The 19,922-nt window shown below is 43.2% G+C and overlaps 1 protein-coding gene across 2 annotated transcripts in view; it reads left to right on the forward strand.

Moving 5' to 3' along the window:
• mdm1 (Mdm1 nuclear protein) overlaps positions 1–14,273 on the forward strand; it is a 46,385-nt gene extending 32,112 nt beyond the window's left edge. For both annotated transcript variants that reach the window (XM_015962497.3, XM_070542845.1), the window contains exons 12-16: positions 2,094–2,176; positions 6,974–7,035; positions 7,108–7,351; positions 13,887–13,943; positions 14,017–14,273. In XM_015962497.3, the coding sequence (XP_015817983.3) occupies positions 2,094–2,176; positions 6,974–7,035; positions 7,108–7,351; positions 13,887–13,943; positions 14,017–14,126 (556 nt within the window). In that variant the 3' untranslated portion in view covers positions 14,127–14,273. The remainder of the gene's footprint in view (positions 1–2,093; positions 2,177–6,973; positions 7,036–7,107; positions 7,352–13,886; positions 13,944–14,016) is intronic.
• Positions 14,274–19,922: the final 5,649 nt, after the last annotated feature.

Genomic DNA, 19,922 nt, shown 5'->3' on the forward strand with positions numbered 1-19,922 from the left:
GAGCAGGTTGTCCAGTAATCAGAAGGTTGCATGTTAGATCCTGGCTTCGGACAGAGAATTCTGCTGTTGTGTCCTTGGGCAAGACACTTAACCCACTTTGCCTGCTGGTGGTGGTCAGAGGGACCGGTGGCACCAGTGCTCGGCAGCCTCGCCTCTGTCAGTGCGCCCCAGGGCAGCTGTGGCTACATCGTAGCTCATCACCACCAGCGTGTGAATATGTGTGTGAATGGATGAATGGCACACACGCTTCGGAGTCCTTACTCTGAAAGGCGCTATACAAGTGCAGGTCATTTATCATTTAAAATCCAATCTGAGTTTAACAGGTAGCCAATGTAGGGAAGCTAAGACAGGAGAGATATGATCTCTCTTTTTAATTCTCATCAGAACTCTAGCTGCAGCATTTTGGACAAGCTGAAGACTTTTAACTACATTCTGTGGACTTCCTGAGAGTAATGAATTACAGTAATCCAGTCTTGATGTAATAAATGCATGAACTAGTTTTTCAGCATCACTCCTGGAAAGGATGCTTCTAATCTTAGCAATATTCCGAAGGTGGAAAAAGGAAATCCTACAAACCTGTTTAACTTGGGATTTGAATGACATGTCCTGGTCAAAGATAACACCAAGGTTCCTTACTTTGTTCTCGGAGATTAATGTAATGCCATTCAGGTCAGGCGATTGGCTAAGCAATTTCCTTTTCTGGATTTCTGGTCCAAAGATGAGAACTTCCGTCTTGTCTTGATTTAAAAGCAAAAAGTTTAGAGTCATCCAATTTTTATGTCTTCAAGACAAGCCTGTAATCTACCTAACCGATTAGGTTCATCAGGGTTAATGGATAAATATAGCTGAGTATCGTCAGCATAACAGTGGAAGTTTATCCCATGCTGTCTAATGATTTCACCAATTGGGAGCATATATATAGTAAAAATAATTGGTCCAAGCACTGATCCCTGTGGTACTCCACAAGTAACCTTGGAGTATGAAGAAGATTTGTCATGTACATTTACGAAATGAAATGACTGAAATTCCTCAAACAGAGCATTAGTGTTTAAATGCTCACATACTTGGATGGCCACTATTTTCTCCAGGACTTTGGATAAAAATGGAAGTTTAGATATTGGTCTATAACTCATTGGGTCATCTGGACCCAGAGAAGGCTTCTTAAGTAAAGGTTTGATTACAGCAACCTTAAAATCTTGTGGTACATACCCATTTACTAAGGATAGATTGATTATATCTAGAATTGGGGCAGTAACCAAAGGAAATGCATCTTTAAATAATTTGGTTGGGATTGGATCCAAAATGCAAGTTGAAGGTTTAGATGAAGCTAATATTTTTGATAACTCTGAAAGCTCAACTGGATCAAAACGGTTCAAGCACAGATGAGGTTCTACAGTCACCTCTGATGCTGCCTCACTTACTGAGGAAGAAGAAATCGCATTAGGGAGGATGCTAAAGATTTTGTTTCTAATAGAATTAATTTTACTTGTAAAAATCCCATGAAGTCATTGCTGCTGAGGGCTAAGGGAATAGATGGTTCAGAGCTACGATTCTGTGTAAGTTTGGCAACTGTACTGAAAAGAAATTTAGGATTATGCTTATTCTCCTCAATTGGCAATGAAAAATAAGCAGTTCTAGTTTTTCGACGCTTATTTTTATAAAGCACAAGACTATTTTTCCAGGATAGGTAGGCCTCCTCATGGTGTGTAGAGCGCCATGTTCTCTCCAGTTTTCTAGAGTTCTGATTTAAGGCTCGTAAATGAGAATTAAACCAGGGAGCCAACTTCCTGTCCCTAATTACCTTCTTTTTTAAAGGGGCAACATCATCTAATGCCACACGTAAAGAAGAAGTAACATGATGAACTAGATCATCAATTTGTGAAGGGCTAGAAATGAAATTATTGCCTTCTGCTTTCATTAAGCAAACAACTGACTTACCTTTTCTCGTTTTGGAATGATCAGTAACGTTCTGATTCTGACCCAGACATGACCTTATTTCTGACAATTACAGAAAGTGTGTCACCAGTCTGACGCTTTCAGCCCAGCTGCTTCTCAAGACCACATCTGGGGTTTTTTGTATTTGCTGTGTGCAGAGAGGAGGGAAGGCTACCGACACCGAGGCTGAAAACTAAGCCAGTTCAGAGGACTCATCATGATCTCACCACACCTGCCACAGGTAAACAGCTGGTCATCAGCGACCCAGAATTAGATGGACTGAATCTGTGACCATTTCTGTCTCTATGAACAGTTTTCTGAATCCTGAAACTCAAAGGTAAATTCAATTAGAGAAAACATTTATTAATAAAAAAGGAAATGTTAAGACCTTGACTCACTGCCCAGACACAGCAGTTTCACATTTCAGCTGCTCCAACACATCTGAACGCAAAACCAGGCTATTTCCTTGGTTTAACTTTAATTAGGACGCAGTCGTTAATGGAAGTTTCGAGGTTAAGCTGAGTTCTACAAGACCTAAAAATCTTCTGAGAAAACATATTGTACTGAAAAACAAATCCCAGCTGTTGTGTTCTAATTAACAGTATTTCCCTGAACCAAAAATACCTGCCTCTGCAGAAAGTTGATCACTTCATTTACAAATAAACGTGCTGCATCCTGCTTTGGCCTGGGTTTGCATTACTCAAAGAACATTATATTGTATAAAAAAAACTGGATTCAATAGATTGGTGCACATGAAATTTTACAATTCAGAAAGAGATATTTACATCTCTACCAAAAGAACGGGAACATGTGTTTCAGCTGTTTATGAGAATGTCTGCAGTGATGTTGGCGTTGTACCGGTCTGTCGTGGTGAAGAGAGAGCTGAGCTGGAATGCAAAGCTTTCGATTTACCGGTCGATCTACATTCCTACCCTCACCTATGGTCACTGAGCTTTGGGTACGTCCAACGTGGAGGAGACCTTAAAGTGCATCTTCTTCCACGTTAAACACATGTTGAAGCCCTTATATTGTAACAGGTCAAAACTTTATATTTTCATTTAAAAAAGGAAGAAACTTGAAAACAAAAGGTGCTGTTACTTTTCCAACTAGGCTCTCCTAGCTCATCCGTGAAAAAACAGCGCATCTTATTGGAAACTGGAAATTACGCCGCTCATGGAAAACGTTCCTGACTGCTGAGGAAAAAAATGGTTTGCAGCAGCAGCAAGGGGCTCCGGATTCTGAATACGAACATACGTTTATATTAAATACTGAAGGTGCACAGCCATACAGTTTTGAGCAAGCGGCAAGCGTTGATGGGAGCAAGCTAAACAGGGCTAATAATGATAATGGTGAAAGACAAGCTGCTGAAGCGTGGGATCTTCACAATGCTAACTGGTAAGAGCTTCTTTTTGTTTAAATATATTTAGACAGAAACTTGTCCCCTGACATTTTACATTAAAATTATTTTTGTTCTCTAATTTACGAGTTCCTATGGAAGTTAAGCATAATCGCTTCTATTTTCCGACTCTGAATACAATGCGATGTTGGCTTCCTAGTTACTAAATGTGAGCACGGCATTGGTCTAAAACGATCACAGGAGAGCTGCTTCACTACATTGTCATTACGCTCAAATGTAATGACAATGTAGTAATGTATTTTTTCTGTTTGTGGTACTTTTTTAAAAATTATGTATGTTTTCTTTGTTTGAAATAAACTAAACTAAACTAAACTAAAAGAAATTAGTCCCACATTCAAAAGGGGGGGGGGGGGGACTCTTTAGAAGGAAACATTAACTTTTGAAATCAGTAAGAATACTGTACTATTTTTATGAAACAAACAGCTAGTGCATACAAGAGGTGGGAACGAGATTAAACTAAATGGAATACGTAAATGTGACTTTGAGCGCTGGAGAGTAACCACTTCGCCGCCATATTGGATGGGTTCCTCACTCTCCAAAACCTAATCGGAGTCAACGCTGAGTGAGCAACTATGTCTGTTTTTGTGCAGTCTGTGGTTCCAACCATTGGCATACTATTGAAAACAGATTTTGTGGGATTACTATTGACTTTTCTAGCCCAATGAATATTACCTGGGGCCACTAGTAACCCATGCAACATGGCAGCCCGCAGTTACAGCAAGGCCGATGGAAAGACCCCGCCCATGTTGCCTCTACATTTATATGATCTCTATGCTTCTAATATTTATTTTCTGTTGTGGAAATCGATGAACACGATGTTCAGACAAACAGGAGTTTGTACAACCTCAACATTCATAGACACAAAAACCATCGTTAAACTAGTTGAATTGGTGTTACCTCAGCAACTAAAAATAATTTGAGTCAAGTACGTCTTCCTCTAAGTTTTCCTTAAGGTGTGTAATGAGTCACGTGACTCCAAAACAGCACGTTCTTTAGGGAAGCCTACCCGCTTCCCCTGGAAAACCTGGAAGTAGGGGTGAACGATAATCACCATTTGGTTTTGCTAAATAACGATCACGATTTTTTCTATTTTGACAATTCAGATGTTTTGTAAGTTATTTACTAGTAAAATGCATAAACTTAAAATCATACCCCTTCACAGAAAATAGGATCAAAGATTTCAGAAGCCTTATTATCTCTCTCTCTCGCTGTATATATATGTATATATATGTGTATATATATGTATATATATGTGTATATATATGTATATATATGTGTATATATATATATATATATATATATATATATATATATATATATATAAACATACAAACAAAGCTTCGGTCAGCAGCCGAAACACACACAGGTCTCAAAATAATGGAAGTCACAAAGCTAAAAGCAGTGGACTGAGTCTGCCAGCTTCTCCTTGAGCCAGTACTGCTCCAATGCAAACATTTGAAGCATCCACTTGCACAATACACCGTGTACAGGCGTGTGCAAGAAATGGGCTACAGGTGCCACATTCCCCAGGTCAACCCACTTTTAAACCAGAAACTGCAGCAGAAGCGCCTGATCTGGGCTACAGAGAAGCAGCACTGGACTGTTGCTCAGTGGTCCAAAGTACTTTTTTCGTATGAAAGCAAATTTTGCATGTTATTCGGAAATCAAGATGCCAGAGTCTGGAGGAAGACCGGGCAGAGGAAATGCCAAAATGCCTGAAGTCCAGTGTCAAGTACCCACAGTCAGTGATGGTCTGGGGTGCCATGTCAGCTGCTGGTATTGGTCCACTGTGTTTTATCAAGGGCAGGGTCAATGCAGCTAGCTATCAGGATATCCAGAGCACTTCATGCTTCCATCTGCTGAAAAGCTTTATGGAGATAAAGATTTCATTTTTCAGCACAACCTGGCACCTGCTCACAGTGCCAAAACCACTGGTAAATAGTTTACTGACCATGGTATTACTGTGCTCAATTGGCCTGCCAACTCTCCTGACCTGAACCCCATAGAGAATCTGTGGGATATTGTGAAGAGAAAGTTGAGAGACGCAAGACCCAACACTCTGGATGAGCTTAAGGCCGCTATCGAAGCATCCTCGGCCTCCATGACACCTCAGCAGTGCCACAGGCTGATTGCCTCCATGCTACGCCGCATTGAAGCAGTTATTTCTGCAAAAGGATTCCAAACTAAGTATTGAGGGCATAAGTGAACACCGGTGGCACCAGTGCTCGACAGCCTCGCCTCTGTCAGTGCGCCCCAGGGCAGCTGTGGCTACATCGTAGCTCATCACCATCAGTGTGTGAATGGGTGAATGACTGATTGTGTTGTGAAGTGCCTTGGGGGGTTGTAGAACTCTAAGAAGGCGCTATACAAATACAGACCATTTACCAAACCTTTACTCACCTCAGTGGTCCATTCTTCTTGCTTTTTAACAAACAAGGGTTGTGTGCAAAATTAGCGGATTGTTGATAAAAATCAAGTCAACTTGCATTTTTGGTTCTTTTTAAAAACACAGATAAGGTTTCTCTTTACCTTGCTAACTGTTTCGTTTACCGGCTGTAAACTTCCTCAGAGCTGACGCTGATGGTGGCGTCACTTCCTACTCCGTTTATTTACGGGCAGCAAAGGACGTTGTCGCCCTCTGCTGCCCGCTCTCCCCTCTCCGATGATGCAGTCCCATGCACGATCCAATATGTAGACCCCATCGTCTCTGTTCATGGCCCCACATCCACGTTTCCTTATCTCGATAGCTTCCTTTATCCATCTTTTGTATTTCTGTTGTTCTGTGTTTATGATCCTTGTGTTGTCCCAGTCCATTACACGGTTTTCTCTTGTGCAGTGATCTGTTACGGCTGACCTCTTTATTGTGCTTTCTGCTTCTTGTTTTGCTGCTCTTGTGTGTCTTCGACGTGTTTCTTTCTCGCACTCCTTTCTATGTTCTATTGTTCGTGTGTTGAGTTGGCGTCCAGTTTCTCCTATGTATGTTTTATTGCAGAGTTTGCATGGGATTTTGTTAACGACTCCACATTTATGTCCTGCTGGTATCTTGTCTTTTGGGTGTACTAGTCTGTTTCTAACTGTTGTGTATGGTTTTGTTGGTGTGTTTATGTCGTGTTTTTTCATTGTCAGCAAGGTAAAAAAAAAAGAAACCTTTTCTGTGTGTTAAAAAAGAACCAAAAATGCAGTTAGAAACTAAGCACAGCAAGAACATACCAAAGATCAAGTCAACTTGTTTTATTATAAAGTATTGACATCCAATGGCCAGTGCTACACTTGAAATGTTTTCAACTTGTTTTTTATAGTTATCACTAAATATTGATATGGATCAATATGAAAAGTTTTTATGATATGCTTTATTTTCTATATTATCCAGCCTGACCCCAAACTAAATTCTTTGTTTTAACCTGCTCTTTATTGACGTCAGTGAATGAAAGTTGAAGCGGTTTTCTTAATGCCCTGAATTATTTTGAGTGTGTTTTTTATTATCAGTTCAGATTTTCACAGTTGCCTGTCTTGACAATTACTATTTTGTGGGTGGGAAACTGAAAGTTGCAGGAACCAATGTCCTACACCATGAGCCTTATTAGGTCATAAACACACATCTGTGATCTGTCTGTCCTGCAGGGGGCGCTGTGCTAGTTGGAAAACTGAAGAGCACCGATGATTTTTCTCCAAACAAACAGCTGGTAAAATCAAGACAAAACAATTCCTCTGTTATATAACCACTGACACACTCATGTTACTCTACCTGTGTTCAGATATCTGGGACGACTGTTACCATGACAACAGGAGCAGAGAGGAGCCCTCACAGGCTGACCAAACACAAAGATGCATGGTCAGAGAATAAGGCTACATACTCTAGTCCCTCCCCTAAACACGAACCAGCCTTTCACCCTCAGTCTAAACCAATGAGGATGAAGCAAGCAGCCCCACCCATCCTGACCTCCTCCCCACAACATGTCATCCAGGGCACACTGAGACACCCGGACTTCCAGCACAACGGTGAGCCCTGAACCACTTGTATGTTAAAGCATTTCTGATTGGTCAAATCCAGTGCCAGGCTGTAGTCATGCTGGTCATCTGTGGATTTCTGAATGGAGATCACAGGTTTTTTAGTTGATGCTGCTTTACTTTTGAGTTGCTCAACCACATTTTTTCTCACTAATAGTTTGCTGGTTGAATGGGGGAAATTCTATGCGTTTACCATAACACTGCTCGGTCTAAGATGGGTTGAAATTGGTTGAAATATAACGTGTTGGTGTGGCTGCTGGGTATCTGACCGAGGATCGGGCTTTGCCGGTCCACCGCGGTGAAAGATCTGTGAGTCCGCCATTCTCGTCTCCGGTCGGGAGCACAACACGAAACCGTGAGCCGAGTCCCAGAGCCGCGTAAGTTGACGACGGCAGACTCGCAAATTTTTGACCGCAGTGGACCAGCGAAGCTCGATATCCTCAGTCAGCTTACCTAGTTGTGATTTTGTTACTAAGCAGGCTGGAGGTGCCTTTATGTTGGAGTCGTTCTACTGCATTTTTCTAGCTAAAAACACCCGCAAAAACTCCATTAGCTTTGCGTTAACATGTAGCTAATGTCCCGCTGATCTCCAACTGTTGAGAATGAGCTGATCTGAAAGGCCAGGGCTCCGGGTCGCAGCGGTCTGGCTCTAGTTTTAATGTAACAGCTCCAGTCCATATTAGATCTCCACAGGTGACCAGCATGACTACAGCCTCGCACTGAAGCCAGTCAGCCATGAGGGTGGGCTACCCTGCGGTCCGGGTGCCTTTCTAAGCTTCTTGGGTTAGCTAAGTTAGCTAGTAGCAAGATTGGTTTTATTTGTTCCAAACCTGTTCCAAACGTAACAGCCCCACCCTCAGCTCCACCTCTTTTCCCATTTTCGGATTGTCTGGGCGTGACTCGTTCAAAAAATTTAGTGGTGGGAACCTCCCATTTTTGGCTTCAACTTTGTCCCCGGCGAAGCAATGGGTGGGGATATGTCCGTATTTTTATACTGTACGTCGATGGTTCTACCATGAAGAGAATAATCAAAGTAAAACGAGAGACTATCTGGTGGATGGCCCTCCATTAAGGGCCCATTAGTTCCTGTACCAGAGGATTGAGTCTGCTCTGCATTACCGACACCATCCGGGACCTGGACTGGACTGTCTGAATGCCACCAGGGCTGCCTTTTGTCGTTGGTTATAACAAACAGCAGGGGGCGGTGTGGTTGTGTGCTTCTGGTTCTCCAGGCCTCTTCAAGTTTCAACTGTGGGGCAGAGGGGGTTTGGTGTCTCCTCTTGGTGGATGATGTGGCCCCTTTGCTTTGATCAACTTGTTTTAGTGACTCTTGAACATCTGCCATTTTATTTTCCTGCATTTTATTTCAAACACACAGTGGGTACGGAAAGTATTCAGACCCCAGAAAAACACAGAATTTTAGAAATTTATGCAGATTTATTAAAAGACAGACTGAAATCTCACATTGTCCTAAGTATTTAGACCCTTTGCTGTGATACTCATATTTAACTCAGGTGCTTTCCATTTCTTATCATCCTTGAGATGGTCCTACACCTTCATTGGAGTCCAGCTTTGTTTGATTAGGAAAGCCACACACCTGTCTACATAAGACCTTACAGCTCACAATGCATGTCAGGGCAAATAAGAATCATGAGGCCTTTCCCCCCATCATCAGACATTTTCTTTCTCCTGCTTCTTCACATCACCACACAAACATGCACATAGGCCTTGGGGTAAGTCCAGGGGGTGTGGTATGTAGGGATGGGTACCTTTGACATTTGAATCAATACGGTACCAATTTCCGGTACCTACGAATCGATACCAGTAGTTAACGGTACCAGTTTTTGATGAGTGTTTAATACAACTGTTTCTAAATGACATAAAAACAAAACCCAGATCCATGTACTCCTAACCCTCTTCTTTGCCCTCTGGAATAAATATGATGAGGAGACCATGTACTATAAACTAATAATGAAACTAAAGCAAACTTTGATACCATATGGAAGTTTGTATTTTAATATTGTGGTGTCTTACAAACTAAATCCCAGCTCCATGCACCCCTTTTTGTCTCTTTTCCCCCTCTGTCGGAAGTTCGGAGTTCCAAGGAAAAAGTGAACTCACCATTAGCTGAACGGATGCTAACAAATCAAGCCAACCTTACCTTAAACACTTTATTTACCCACCAGAGTAGATTAAGATGATCAGGCCTCACTTAGATTGTTGCTGGTTTAATCAACACCCAGTTACCCATCCCATTTAGTGAAGTGGATCCAAACTTTAGAGTGCTTCCTCTCTGCCCTGCTGCTTTGTTTACAGCTCGACCACAGTGACTGATGACATTACGCTCTTGCGCCGGCGCTCTGCAAGGGTACTGAAAAAAGGCACTGTTTCATATGACGTTAATCGGTACTCAGTCGGTATTATGGAATTCGGTCGATGCCTTAAAAAGTATCAAATTCAGTACCCATCATTAGCGGTATGGTTTTCATCTCTGCAGTATTCCTGCTGCTTGCGCCCCAATTTTAATTTGCACGTGAAACTCTTCCGCCAATGATATTCCATGCAAATGTACACTTAGGGCCCTGGGGGTGAGAACACTTGACAGCACCTGAAGGGGGAGATCTGTTCACTCAGCCTCACCTTGGGTACCAGTGCCCAATTCCAATTATAAACTACACATAGACACTTAGGGTTCTGGGGGGGATTGGGGTTGTGTGCTGGTACCAGGTGGTGTAGGCCAGATGATGCTTGCGCTTCAGCCCTGACCTAAACCCAGGTGAGCATCTCTAGAGACCTAAAAAATGGCTGTCCACCAACGTTTACCATCCAACTGGAGAGCTGAAGAGGATCCACAACTCCAGGTGTATGAAACTTGTTGCATTTTTACCACAAAGACTCATGGCTGTATTAGCTCAAAGGATGCTTCTGCTAAATACTGAGCCAAGGGTCTGAATACTGATGACCATGTGATATTTAGGCCAGAGCAGCGAAAGCGCTGCGAAGGCCTCTTGTTTTTCCTCCGTTTATTATTTATTATTCTGTGCCCGCTTTGAATGGCTACGCCCCCTAGAATGTGAAAAATGAGACAAGGATTCTGAGTTTTCGTATATGTTGAAGGGGCGGGACCAGGCCTTGAAGTTTGACTACTCGCCAAAATTTTTTAAATTGCCATAACTTCCTAACTGAATGGAACAGAGTTACAAAAATTTCTGTGGTCATTCGTCATCCACCCACAAAGTAAACTGAATGGTCGGATAAAGACATCACACAAGCCCCGCCCCCTCAGGACCAAAAAGGTCAAGTTTTACTCTGATAGGTCCCAAATTGCCCCATTTCACTTAATCACCACAAATTTGTAGCTGGTAACCCAAGGCAAGTGGGGGTTGCTTGGCGTCACTTTATGGGAGTTTTCTGCAGAGGGCGGGGCTGTGGCGGCGCGGCGAAGTCAGGCGTACCGCCATGGCCATACGTTTGCCTCCCATTTCGTCAATTATAAAGATATCGCCACAAAACTTCTTGTGAGTGATCCTAGTCCGGCCCCCCAAAAAATCTGATGTGAAAATCTGGTGGGCGTGGCCTATTTTCTGAAATAGCGCCCCCTAGGACCATTAAAACTGTCAGCCCCAAGCCATGCTTTGACTGAGGATCACGAAATTTGGTACACTAATGTAGTGTCTCAGGACCTACAAAAAAGTCTCTTGGAGCCAAGCGCAAAGTCACACAGGAAGTCAGCCATATTGGTCCAAGTACTCGATTTAGTGGTTTTCACACACGTTGTTTGGAGAGTGATGCTCCGTCGCCCTTTTCATCAATCACCTTCAAACTTCTGCTATATACTCTTAAGGCATAGGGGAAAAATTCAACTGTCGGATTTTTCAAAAGTTGAAAGATGTGGGCGTGGCTAAGCCTCAAAATTTGACCTGTCGGCACGCCACTCGTTTTCACAGCTCCCTATTGGACTCCTTTTAACCAATCACCAGGAATCTCTGGCAAATAGCAGTAGACAACTTGAGGTCACTTGGTCTCCAGTACTGGCAGGTTTTGAAAAAAGGCGGGGCTTTGGGAGCATGGCGAAAATTGCCATCACGCCATGGAAATACGTTTGCCTCTCATTTCTTCATTTATCGTGATATCACTACGAAACTTCTGGTGAGTGATCCTAGACTGACCCCCAATAGAAATAGACAGCTGAAATTGTGGGCGTGGCCTGCTTTCTGAACTAGCGCCCCCTAGAGCCATTAAAACAGTCTGCCCCAAGCCATGCTTTGACTGAGGATTACGAAATTCGGTACACTAATGTAGTGTCTCAGGACCTACAAAAAAGTCTCTTGGAGCCAAGCGCAAAGTTGCACAGGAGGTCGGCCATTTTGGTCCAAGTACTCAATTTAGTGGTTGTCTAACACGTTGCTTGGAGAATAATGCCCCGTCGTCCTTTTCACCAATTGCCTTCAAACTTCTGCTATAGACTCTTAAAATGGGGGGAAAAATTCAACTGTCGGATTTTTCAAAAGTTGAAAGTTGTGGGTGTGGCTAAGCTTCAAACTTTGACCTTTCGCCATTACATTACTTGACTTAATAACTCCCCTGTGCATGATCAGATCTATATCAAACTTTGTCTATGTGATCACTGACCACATCTCAAGACAATGACAATGTGGACAGCTGACATCACCTAAGCCCCCCCCCCCCCCCCAACTACAGGAAGTCTATTGTTTTACGGTGAAATGCCCATATTTGTCCTCTCTAATTTAGTCATCATGACACTAAGGTCATGAACTGTCTTCATGATGCTGTAATGACCATTCAGATCTGATAGCTTTCCAGATAGGGAGGGGCTTTGATGCCATGGCGAATTCTGGCGTGACGCCGTGACCTTACGTTTGACTGTAACTTCCACAAACAGCCTCCGATCTGCCCGAGACAGAACATGGCAATGAACAATCATGCCCTTTAGCCAACGAAGCAAAAACGGTTGGTGAATGTTATATAATGTCACCACAGTGCCCCAACATACCTTTAAAATTGTAATAACTCCTACAGACGAGGTCGTAACTGCACCAAACTTGCTATGTGTCATCACACAAAGGCACCCAACACAATCCTGAGGTCATTGGTTGATATTGCTTTAGCTCCGCCCCCTGACAGATATTAGGCCCTGAATAACACATGCATGATGCAATTCACACCAAACTGTCAACAAATGGCTGTCATCAACCTACAAACTTCTTCATGGAATATTTCCTAAATTTTGGACAGCGCCCCCTAGATACAATAAAACCTTTGTAACTTCTACAATAAAGCTCCAAACTATAACAAACTTGGTGGGAGTCATCACACAACTGCAATCAACACATGTATGTGCTCACTCATTCAAATCACTTTAACTCCGCCCACTTACAGATTTTGGTCTCTAATGCAACGTTTGATTGATGCCAAATTAAAAGAAACCCATCTTTGATGACCAAACATGACCTCTATGGGATTTAGTTGTAAATGGTCACAGCGCCCCCTAGATGGGTTCAAACTTTATTAACTTCTAAAAACAAGGTCAGAATGGCATTATACTTGGCTTGTGACATCACGTGACTGCACCAAACACATTGATGTGGTTGTTGGTTTTAATCCCTGTAGCACACAACGTCTGATTGATGCCAAAATAACAGAAAACCATCTTTGTCAACCAAAGCTGACCTCAATGGGATTTTTCTGTGGTTGGTCACAATGCCCCCTAGATACATTTAACCTTCAATAACTTCAAAAAACGTGGTCAGAAAAGCATTAAAGTGGGTCTGTGTCATCACACCACCAGTGGGGTAAAGATAGAGTATGCCCTAGTGGTGTGACGTGTAATATAATCGTGGGCTCAGAGGGGATGCTGAGTCAGGGTGAGGTGCGGACGAGGTGACCGTTAGCGGTTTTTGGTGTCGGGGTGGTCGACGTTTCTGTTCCGCAGACGTGCCCTGGTGCCCCGAGCTGCCGGCCAGGCCGGAGCGGCGCGGAGCTGCGAAGGCCGAACGACGCTGCTTGCAGCTTTAATTCAGTTTGTCTTTTTAATAAATCTGCAGACATTTCTAAAATGCTGTTTTTTTTTGTCAATATGGGGTGCTTAGTGAGGAAAAAATCAATTTAACTGATTTTAGCAAATGGCTACAATATAACAAATAGTGAAAAATTGACAGGGGTCTGAATACTTTCTGTATTTATTGTTCAAACACTGTTACACCCCCCACCCCACTCACACAGAGACCCTGACTTCATTGCAAAAAGCCCAGCCTGAGAGGTCACACGCATCATGAAGACAAATAAAATGGCAACTCCCATGGCGCTGAAGGGAGACTCGTGTTAGATAACAGACTCTGGGACTCCCCCATCCTCATTACTTCCTTCTCAGCAGATTTTACTGCAATTTTCTCAACTGATCAAATTCCAGTAAAAACCTGAAAAGAGGTCAGTTAGACCAAGGAAATGAGGGAAGCAGGACAACCATGACTGTGTGTCAGTAGATTACTGTGTCATTTCTCAAAAGGTGAACTGGGTTTGCGGTTCCTTCCTTTTTCAAGAGGAGGCTGTAGCGCTGACGAAGGTGAGCCTTTTTCTCACGACCGTGAAGCACCTTTCAAACTAATAACTTGGCATGAAATTTGTTTGGCTCTCAGATGATTGTCTCTCAGTGCTGTCGTGGAAGTCAGCAGCTTCCTGCTCGGCAGCATCCACCATCTTGGAGCGTGCTCAGAAGAGACGGGAGAGCTTCTGGGGGAAAAGATGACCTCACCTGTGTAGTTGTTGTTTGACCTCATTTGTGTGAGATTATGTATTGAGTGTAGTATTAAGTAGAATGATTTATTTTTGTAGGCGGTATTTGATTAAAAATGTTTTGTTACGTCTGAAGGCACAAATAAAAACTACAACAGGAAGTGAACTCTGCTTTGCATTTTAATGACACATCTTGTTTGTTTGTTTTTGACCTGGACATTCCTCCAGAGGTGCCCAAAACTTACTCCATAGAAGCATTTCTTTAGGTTTTGGATTCCAGCAGTTTACAGTTAACAGGAAGAAACCTCCAGAAGATCCTGGCTCAGTATAAGCAGCCGTCCACCACGACTCACTTAAATGTCTAGTTAAATGCATAAACCTTCACCTCGGTATTATATTGTCTTTGGTTCTCAGGTTTTCAGTCCATGCTGTTATTGGTGTATATTTAAATAATAAGTAGGGAAACATCCACACACATTGGCCTAAGCCTGTCTGTCGAAGTAGTGAGAGAGATGGTTTCATATTGTATTATAATCATATCATTAGCTGTAGTCTTATCTACATTAGTTTTATTGTGTAATTTCTCATTTAGACCAAAATAAATCCTAATCGGCTAGTCTGATGGATTTCTGGTTTCAGCTGCTTCTGCTGAGGGACGACTACTGCACACTGGAAGCAAAAGCATCATGGAACGGTTTACTCATGACAATCACTGCACTGCACAGCTTATCTGCCGTGCTCCTCACTCGCCTCGCAAGATCACTGGAGGGTTCAAAGATTACAGTTTGTTTTTGCAATGCGCCATTACTCCAAAAAGAAAGAAATCATGTTTTGTATCACTGTTTGATGTCATGTGTGATGTTCCTCTCCACCGCCAGGATTAAAGCCATAAAAACACACCGCTGCACTTCTGGAACAATGCTGTGAGTAAATAAGCCGTCAGGTCACACTTAAGCTTCATATATATGAAATAGCATCGCTGCAATACTTTTATTTTGAAAATTACAGGGGATTTTACACTGAAACCGTGTGTGATTTCCTTTCTAGCCCTATGTTAACTGCAGAAATTGATGCATCCCAGAAGTGACTCACGGAAAAAACTAGAACCTGAACCTATCTTTATGTTGCTACATGTAAACATTTATTTAAAGATGGGTAACCTCCTGAGATGTACCATCTCGTTTTCATGGGGGTCCTCCTCGTATACGGAACAAAAAAGCGACAGAAGGTAGTCAAAAGCATGTACAATTATTGAAAAATAGAGATATGCTTAAATAAACACATTAAATATTCACCCAAAAAAAAGCAATTAAAACCACACACACACACACACACACACACACACACACACACACACACCAGCTAACAATAGTCACCCCCACAAATCTCCAATACCACAATACATCAAAACAAAAGTCCCACTCAGCGTAGCAAAATGAAATGATAAACGACCCGCACTTGTATAACGCCTCTCCGAGTAAGGACTCCAAAGCACTTTACACTACAGTGCATCATTCATCCATTCACACACACATTCACACACACATTCACACACTGATGGTGATGAGCTTCAATGTAGCCACAGCTGCCCTGGGGCGTACTGACAGAGGCGAGGCTGCCGAGCACAGGCGCCACCGGTCCCTCCGACCACCACCAGCAGGCAAGGTGGGTTAAGTGTCTTGCCCAAGGACACAACAGCAGAATTCTCTATCTGGAGCCGGGATCGAACCTGCAACCTTCCGATTACTGGACAGCCCGCTCTACCTGTTGAGCTGCTGCTGCCCCACCAACAAAAATACACGACACAATTAGCAAAGCTCCAACATTTATTTTATGTGCAACTGAAACGCACGTCTTTAGCGGCGCAGTGTGCTGCTCGTGCGGCTGGTTTGTTACACTCCATAAACTATAAAGGATTCTATCAGAAGCACCGTCATTTTGCGCCGCTTTTGCTTCGAGTGTGCAGTAGGGGTGAAGCTTCTACACCTGAGGCTCATCTGGTGCACAAGAACACCTGAGTAGCCTGTCATCAGCTCAGCTCAGAAGTAACGCAGCATCAGATGACCTCATAGATGACGTTGCATTAAGAAAAAGGAGACGTGTCTGCAAAAGGGTTCTTCCACTGTTGAAAGAGGCTCATTTAATCTGTGCCTACTAAGTAGTAAATCTAAATAACCCCAATGATATAGTCATTTTGCTACGGAGAAGGCCTCAAATCCCCCCTTAAAATCGTAGCCCTCCAGACGTTATCATGAGTGAAGGGTCCAGGGCTTTCTGTTAAGTAAGAATAAATATCTCCCCGGCACATTTGTGAACAAAAAACAAAAACACCAGTGAATAGGACCGTCATTTTCTGTCATCCCGGAGCTCATACAGGCTTTTAACCCTCTCAGGCTCTAAATAAGTTCTGACAAAAGAACGAACAACCAAGTCCTTCAGCGGTACTTCTGAGTTAAAACATGCTCATGAAATACGTATGTGGAGTAGCCAGGTAGGTAGGTTTTAACCCTCCACAGGGTTAAAGACTTTAGTTTTGTCTTCAATAAGCTTCTTTCTAAACCTACTCCTGTCTTTGGACGGTAAAGGGTGAAATGTCCAGAAAGGATCATTTTTCATCTACAGTTTGACCTCTTCAGCATCCGGCCATCTACAGACATATTCTGCCTCTGGTGCCCTCTAATCTTCCAAGCTGCAAGAAAGACTCTACAGTGCTGTTGACACTGACATTGGTAACACAGTGTTTAGCTTCACCAAGGTCTTTCTGCCAAGCTGCTGCTTATCTAGCCTTTTCCTCACAGAATAAAGAATGAACTTCATAAATAACGAAATGTTAAAAAAATGATGAAATGAAATGAACAATATGGCTAAATGGAATACTTAAATAATCATATAATGAACGGACAAGGTGTTAAATAATGCTTTGATTAATCTGTGCCTAAATCAATGAAGTTGAAATGAATATTATTATTATATTGTAGGATTTATAAAGTTGACATTACAAGTGTTTATGTACCGGGGATTTTTTGCGTAAACTTTCTACGTCGTAGGGCTGCACAATATATCGAAAAATTATCGTCATCGGGATAACAGGACGTGCGATAGACCCATCGCAAAGCACGTCAGAAACATCGATAAATGTTTGGTTCAAACATTTCCATCTGTGTCGTACATCAGCTTTTTGTAAACCAGCTCTGTTTTTTACGCGGAAGTATTATTTGACCAATCAAATGTAGCCCTTCTGATATGCGGCCAATCAGATGGGTCCGTTCACGTAATACGCCCGCCCCCTACATAGACCCTTAGGATGGAAAGCAACACCCAAACTGAGTTAGCGATGCCGTTCCCTTGTTCGTCATGCTGGCTCAGAGCAACAAACGCACTTTGTGCTGATGTTTCTGGAATCAGCGCTGCTTTCAAACGTGAACATGAGTCCGCTCGGTGTCGTTAAGCAGCTGATAATAACCGGCCTGACTCCGGCACGTGCCGGTGAACCAACCCACCGTTAGCCCCAGGCTCCGATTAGCTTCCAGCTAAAAGACTACAGCACTCTCCTCCCAGTCCCACCCTGCTAAAGAGGGCCTGGAAAAGTTCCCCCACACATCAAAGTGATTTTTCATTTATGAGCTTTTATAACCTTGTTAATCAGGATAGTTGATTTGCTGCTGCACATAAACGGTCAGTCAGAAGCTCTGCTAGCCGCTTATCTTAGAGGAGCTAGTTCAGTTTGTTAGCTTGTTATCAGAATCATAGTTGCAGTTTCATCATCTGAGCTGCTTTTTAAGATCTAGGTAAACTTGTTCAATTTGGGGTTAAAAACAAACGTTTTCACATATTTTCCATGTAGTTTTTTGCCAGTTCCTCTTCTGAAAGGTAGACAATTGTTTTTCTCTTTCCCTCAGAAAATCTTAATATTCTCCTAGTTTGGCCCAGCACAGTTCACTTCCCAGTTACAGCAACAGCCTTATATCATAACCACATAAGTGGAGAAAATGTTCAGTAGCAATGAGAGAATTTGCTGTTGCATTTAAGTGATGTCAACTATTATTTAACATTTAAACTTATTTTCTGATGTATTTATTTATTCTAAAATCCCTGGTAAGGGATGTTTTTCTGTATTTGGAGCATCAGAAAAAGTTTTATGGTGGAGGTGATGTTTTAAAGTCACTGAGAAACTGCATGCATGCAGTTTGTTGTTTAGCTGCTAATACAGTAGCGGGTGCAGCTGCTAATACAGTAGCGGGTGCAGCTGCTAATACAGTAGCGGGTGCAGCTGCTAATACAGTAGCGGGTGCAGCTGCTAATACAGCAGCAGGCGCAGCTGCTAATGCAGTAGCGGGTGCAGCTGCTAATACAGTAGCGGGCGCAGCTGCTAATACAGTAGCAGGTGCAGCTGCTAATACAGTAGCAGGTGCAGCTGCTAATGCAGTAGCAGGTGCAGTTGCTAATGCAGTAGCAGGTGCAGCTGCTAGTACAGTAGCAGGTGCAGCTGCTAATACAGTAGCAGGTGCAGCTGCTAATGCAGTAGCAGGTGCAGTTGCTAATACAGTAGCAGGTGCAGTTGCTAATGCAGTAGCAGGTGCAGTTGCTAATGCAGTAGCAGGTGCAGTTGCTAATGCAGTAGCAGGTGCAGTTGCTAATACAGTAGCAGGTGCAGTTGCTAATGCAGTAGCAGGTGCAGTTGCTAATGCAGTAGCAGGTGCAGTTGCTAATGCAGTAGCAGGTGCAGCTGCTAATACAGTAGCAGGTGCAGCTGCTAATACAGTAGCAGGTGCAGTTGCTAATACAGTAGCAGGTGCAGCTGCTAATACAGTAGCAGGTGCAGCTGCTAATACAGTAGCAGGTGCAGTTGCTAATGCAGTAGCGGGTGCAGCCGCTAATACAGTAGCGGGTGCAGCCGCTAATACAGTAGCGGGTGCAGCCGCTAATACAGTAGCGGGTGCAGTTGCTAATACAGTAGCGGGTGCAGCCGCTAATACAGTAGCAGGTGCAGTTGCTAATACAGTAGCGGGTGTAGCCGCTAATACAGTAGCGGGTGCAGCCGCCAATACAGTAGCGGGTGTAGCTGCTAATACAGTAGCAGGTGCAGCTGCTAATACAGTAGCAGGTGTAGCTGCTAATACAGTAGCGGGTGCAGCTGCTAGTACAGTAGCAGGCGCAGCTGCTAATATAGTAGCAGGTGTAGCTGCTAATACAGTAGCGGGTGCAGCTGCTAATACAGTAGCAGGTGCAGCTGCTAATACAGTAGCAGGTGCAGCCGCTAATACAGTAGCAGGTGCAGCCGCTAATACAGTAGCGGGTGCAGCCGCCAATACAGTAGCGGGTGTAGCTGCTAATACAGTAGCAGGTGCAGCTGCTAATACAGTAGCAGGTGCAGTTGCTAATACAGTAGCGGGTGTAGCCGCTAATACAGTAGCGGGTGCAGCCGCCAATACAGTAGCGGGTGTAGCTGCTAATGCAGTAGCAGGTGCAGCTGCTAATACAGTAGCGGGTGCAGCTGCTAGTACAGTAGCAGGCGCAGCTGCTAATATAGTAGCAGGTGTAGCTGCTAATACAGTAGCAGATGCAGCTGCATATGTTTGCAATAAAAATGTTATGTTGTAATGGAATTCATGCATTAGTTTTTGTTTGCTTTGAACCCAGAGCAGACATCACACGCCAGACGACATCAACACTGCATACTTTAGTATTTGTTCATTTATCGCAAGTAATATCGATATCCCAATGTTAAGCACTGTTATCGAATATCGCAGGTTTTCCTAATATAGTGCAGCCGTAGTACGTCGCATAGTGATTGCAGGCCACAATGTTT

The sequence above is a fragment of the Nothobranchius furzeri genome, chromosome 1, assembly GCF_043380555.1.
Source record: "Nothobranchius furzeri strain GRZ-AD chromosome 1, NfurGRZ-RIMD1, whole genome shotgun sequence".
Classification (NCBI taxonomy): Eukaryota; Metazoa; Chordata; class Actinopteri; order Cyprinodontiformes; family Nothobranchiidae; genus Nothobranchius; species Nothobranchius furzeri.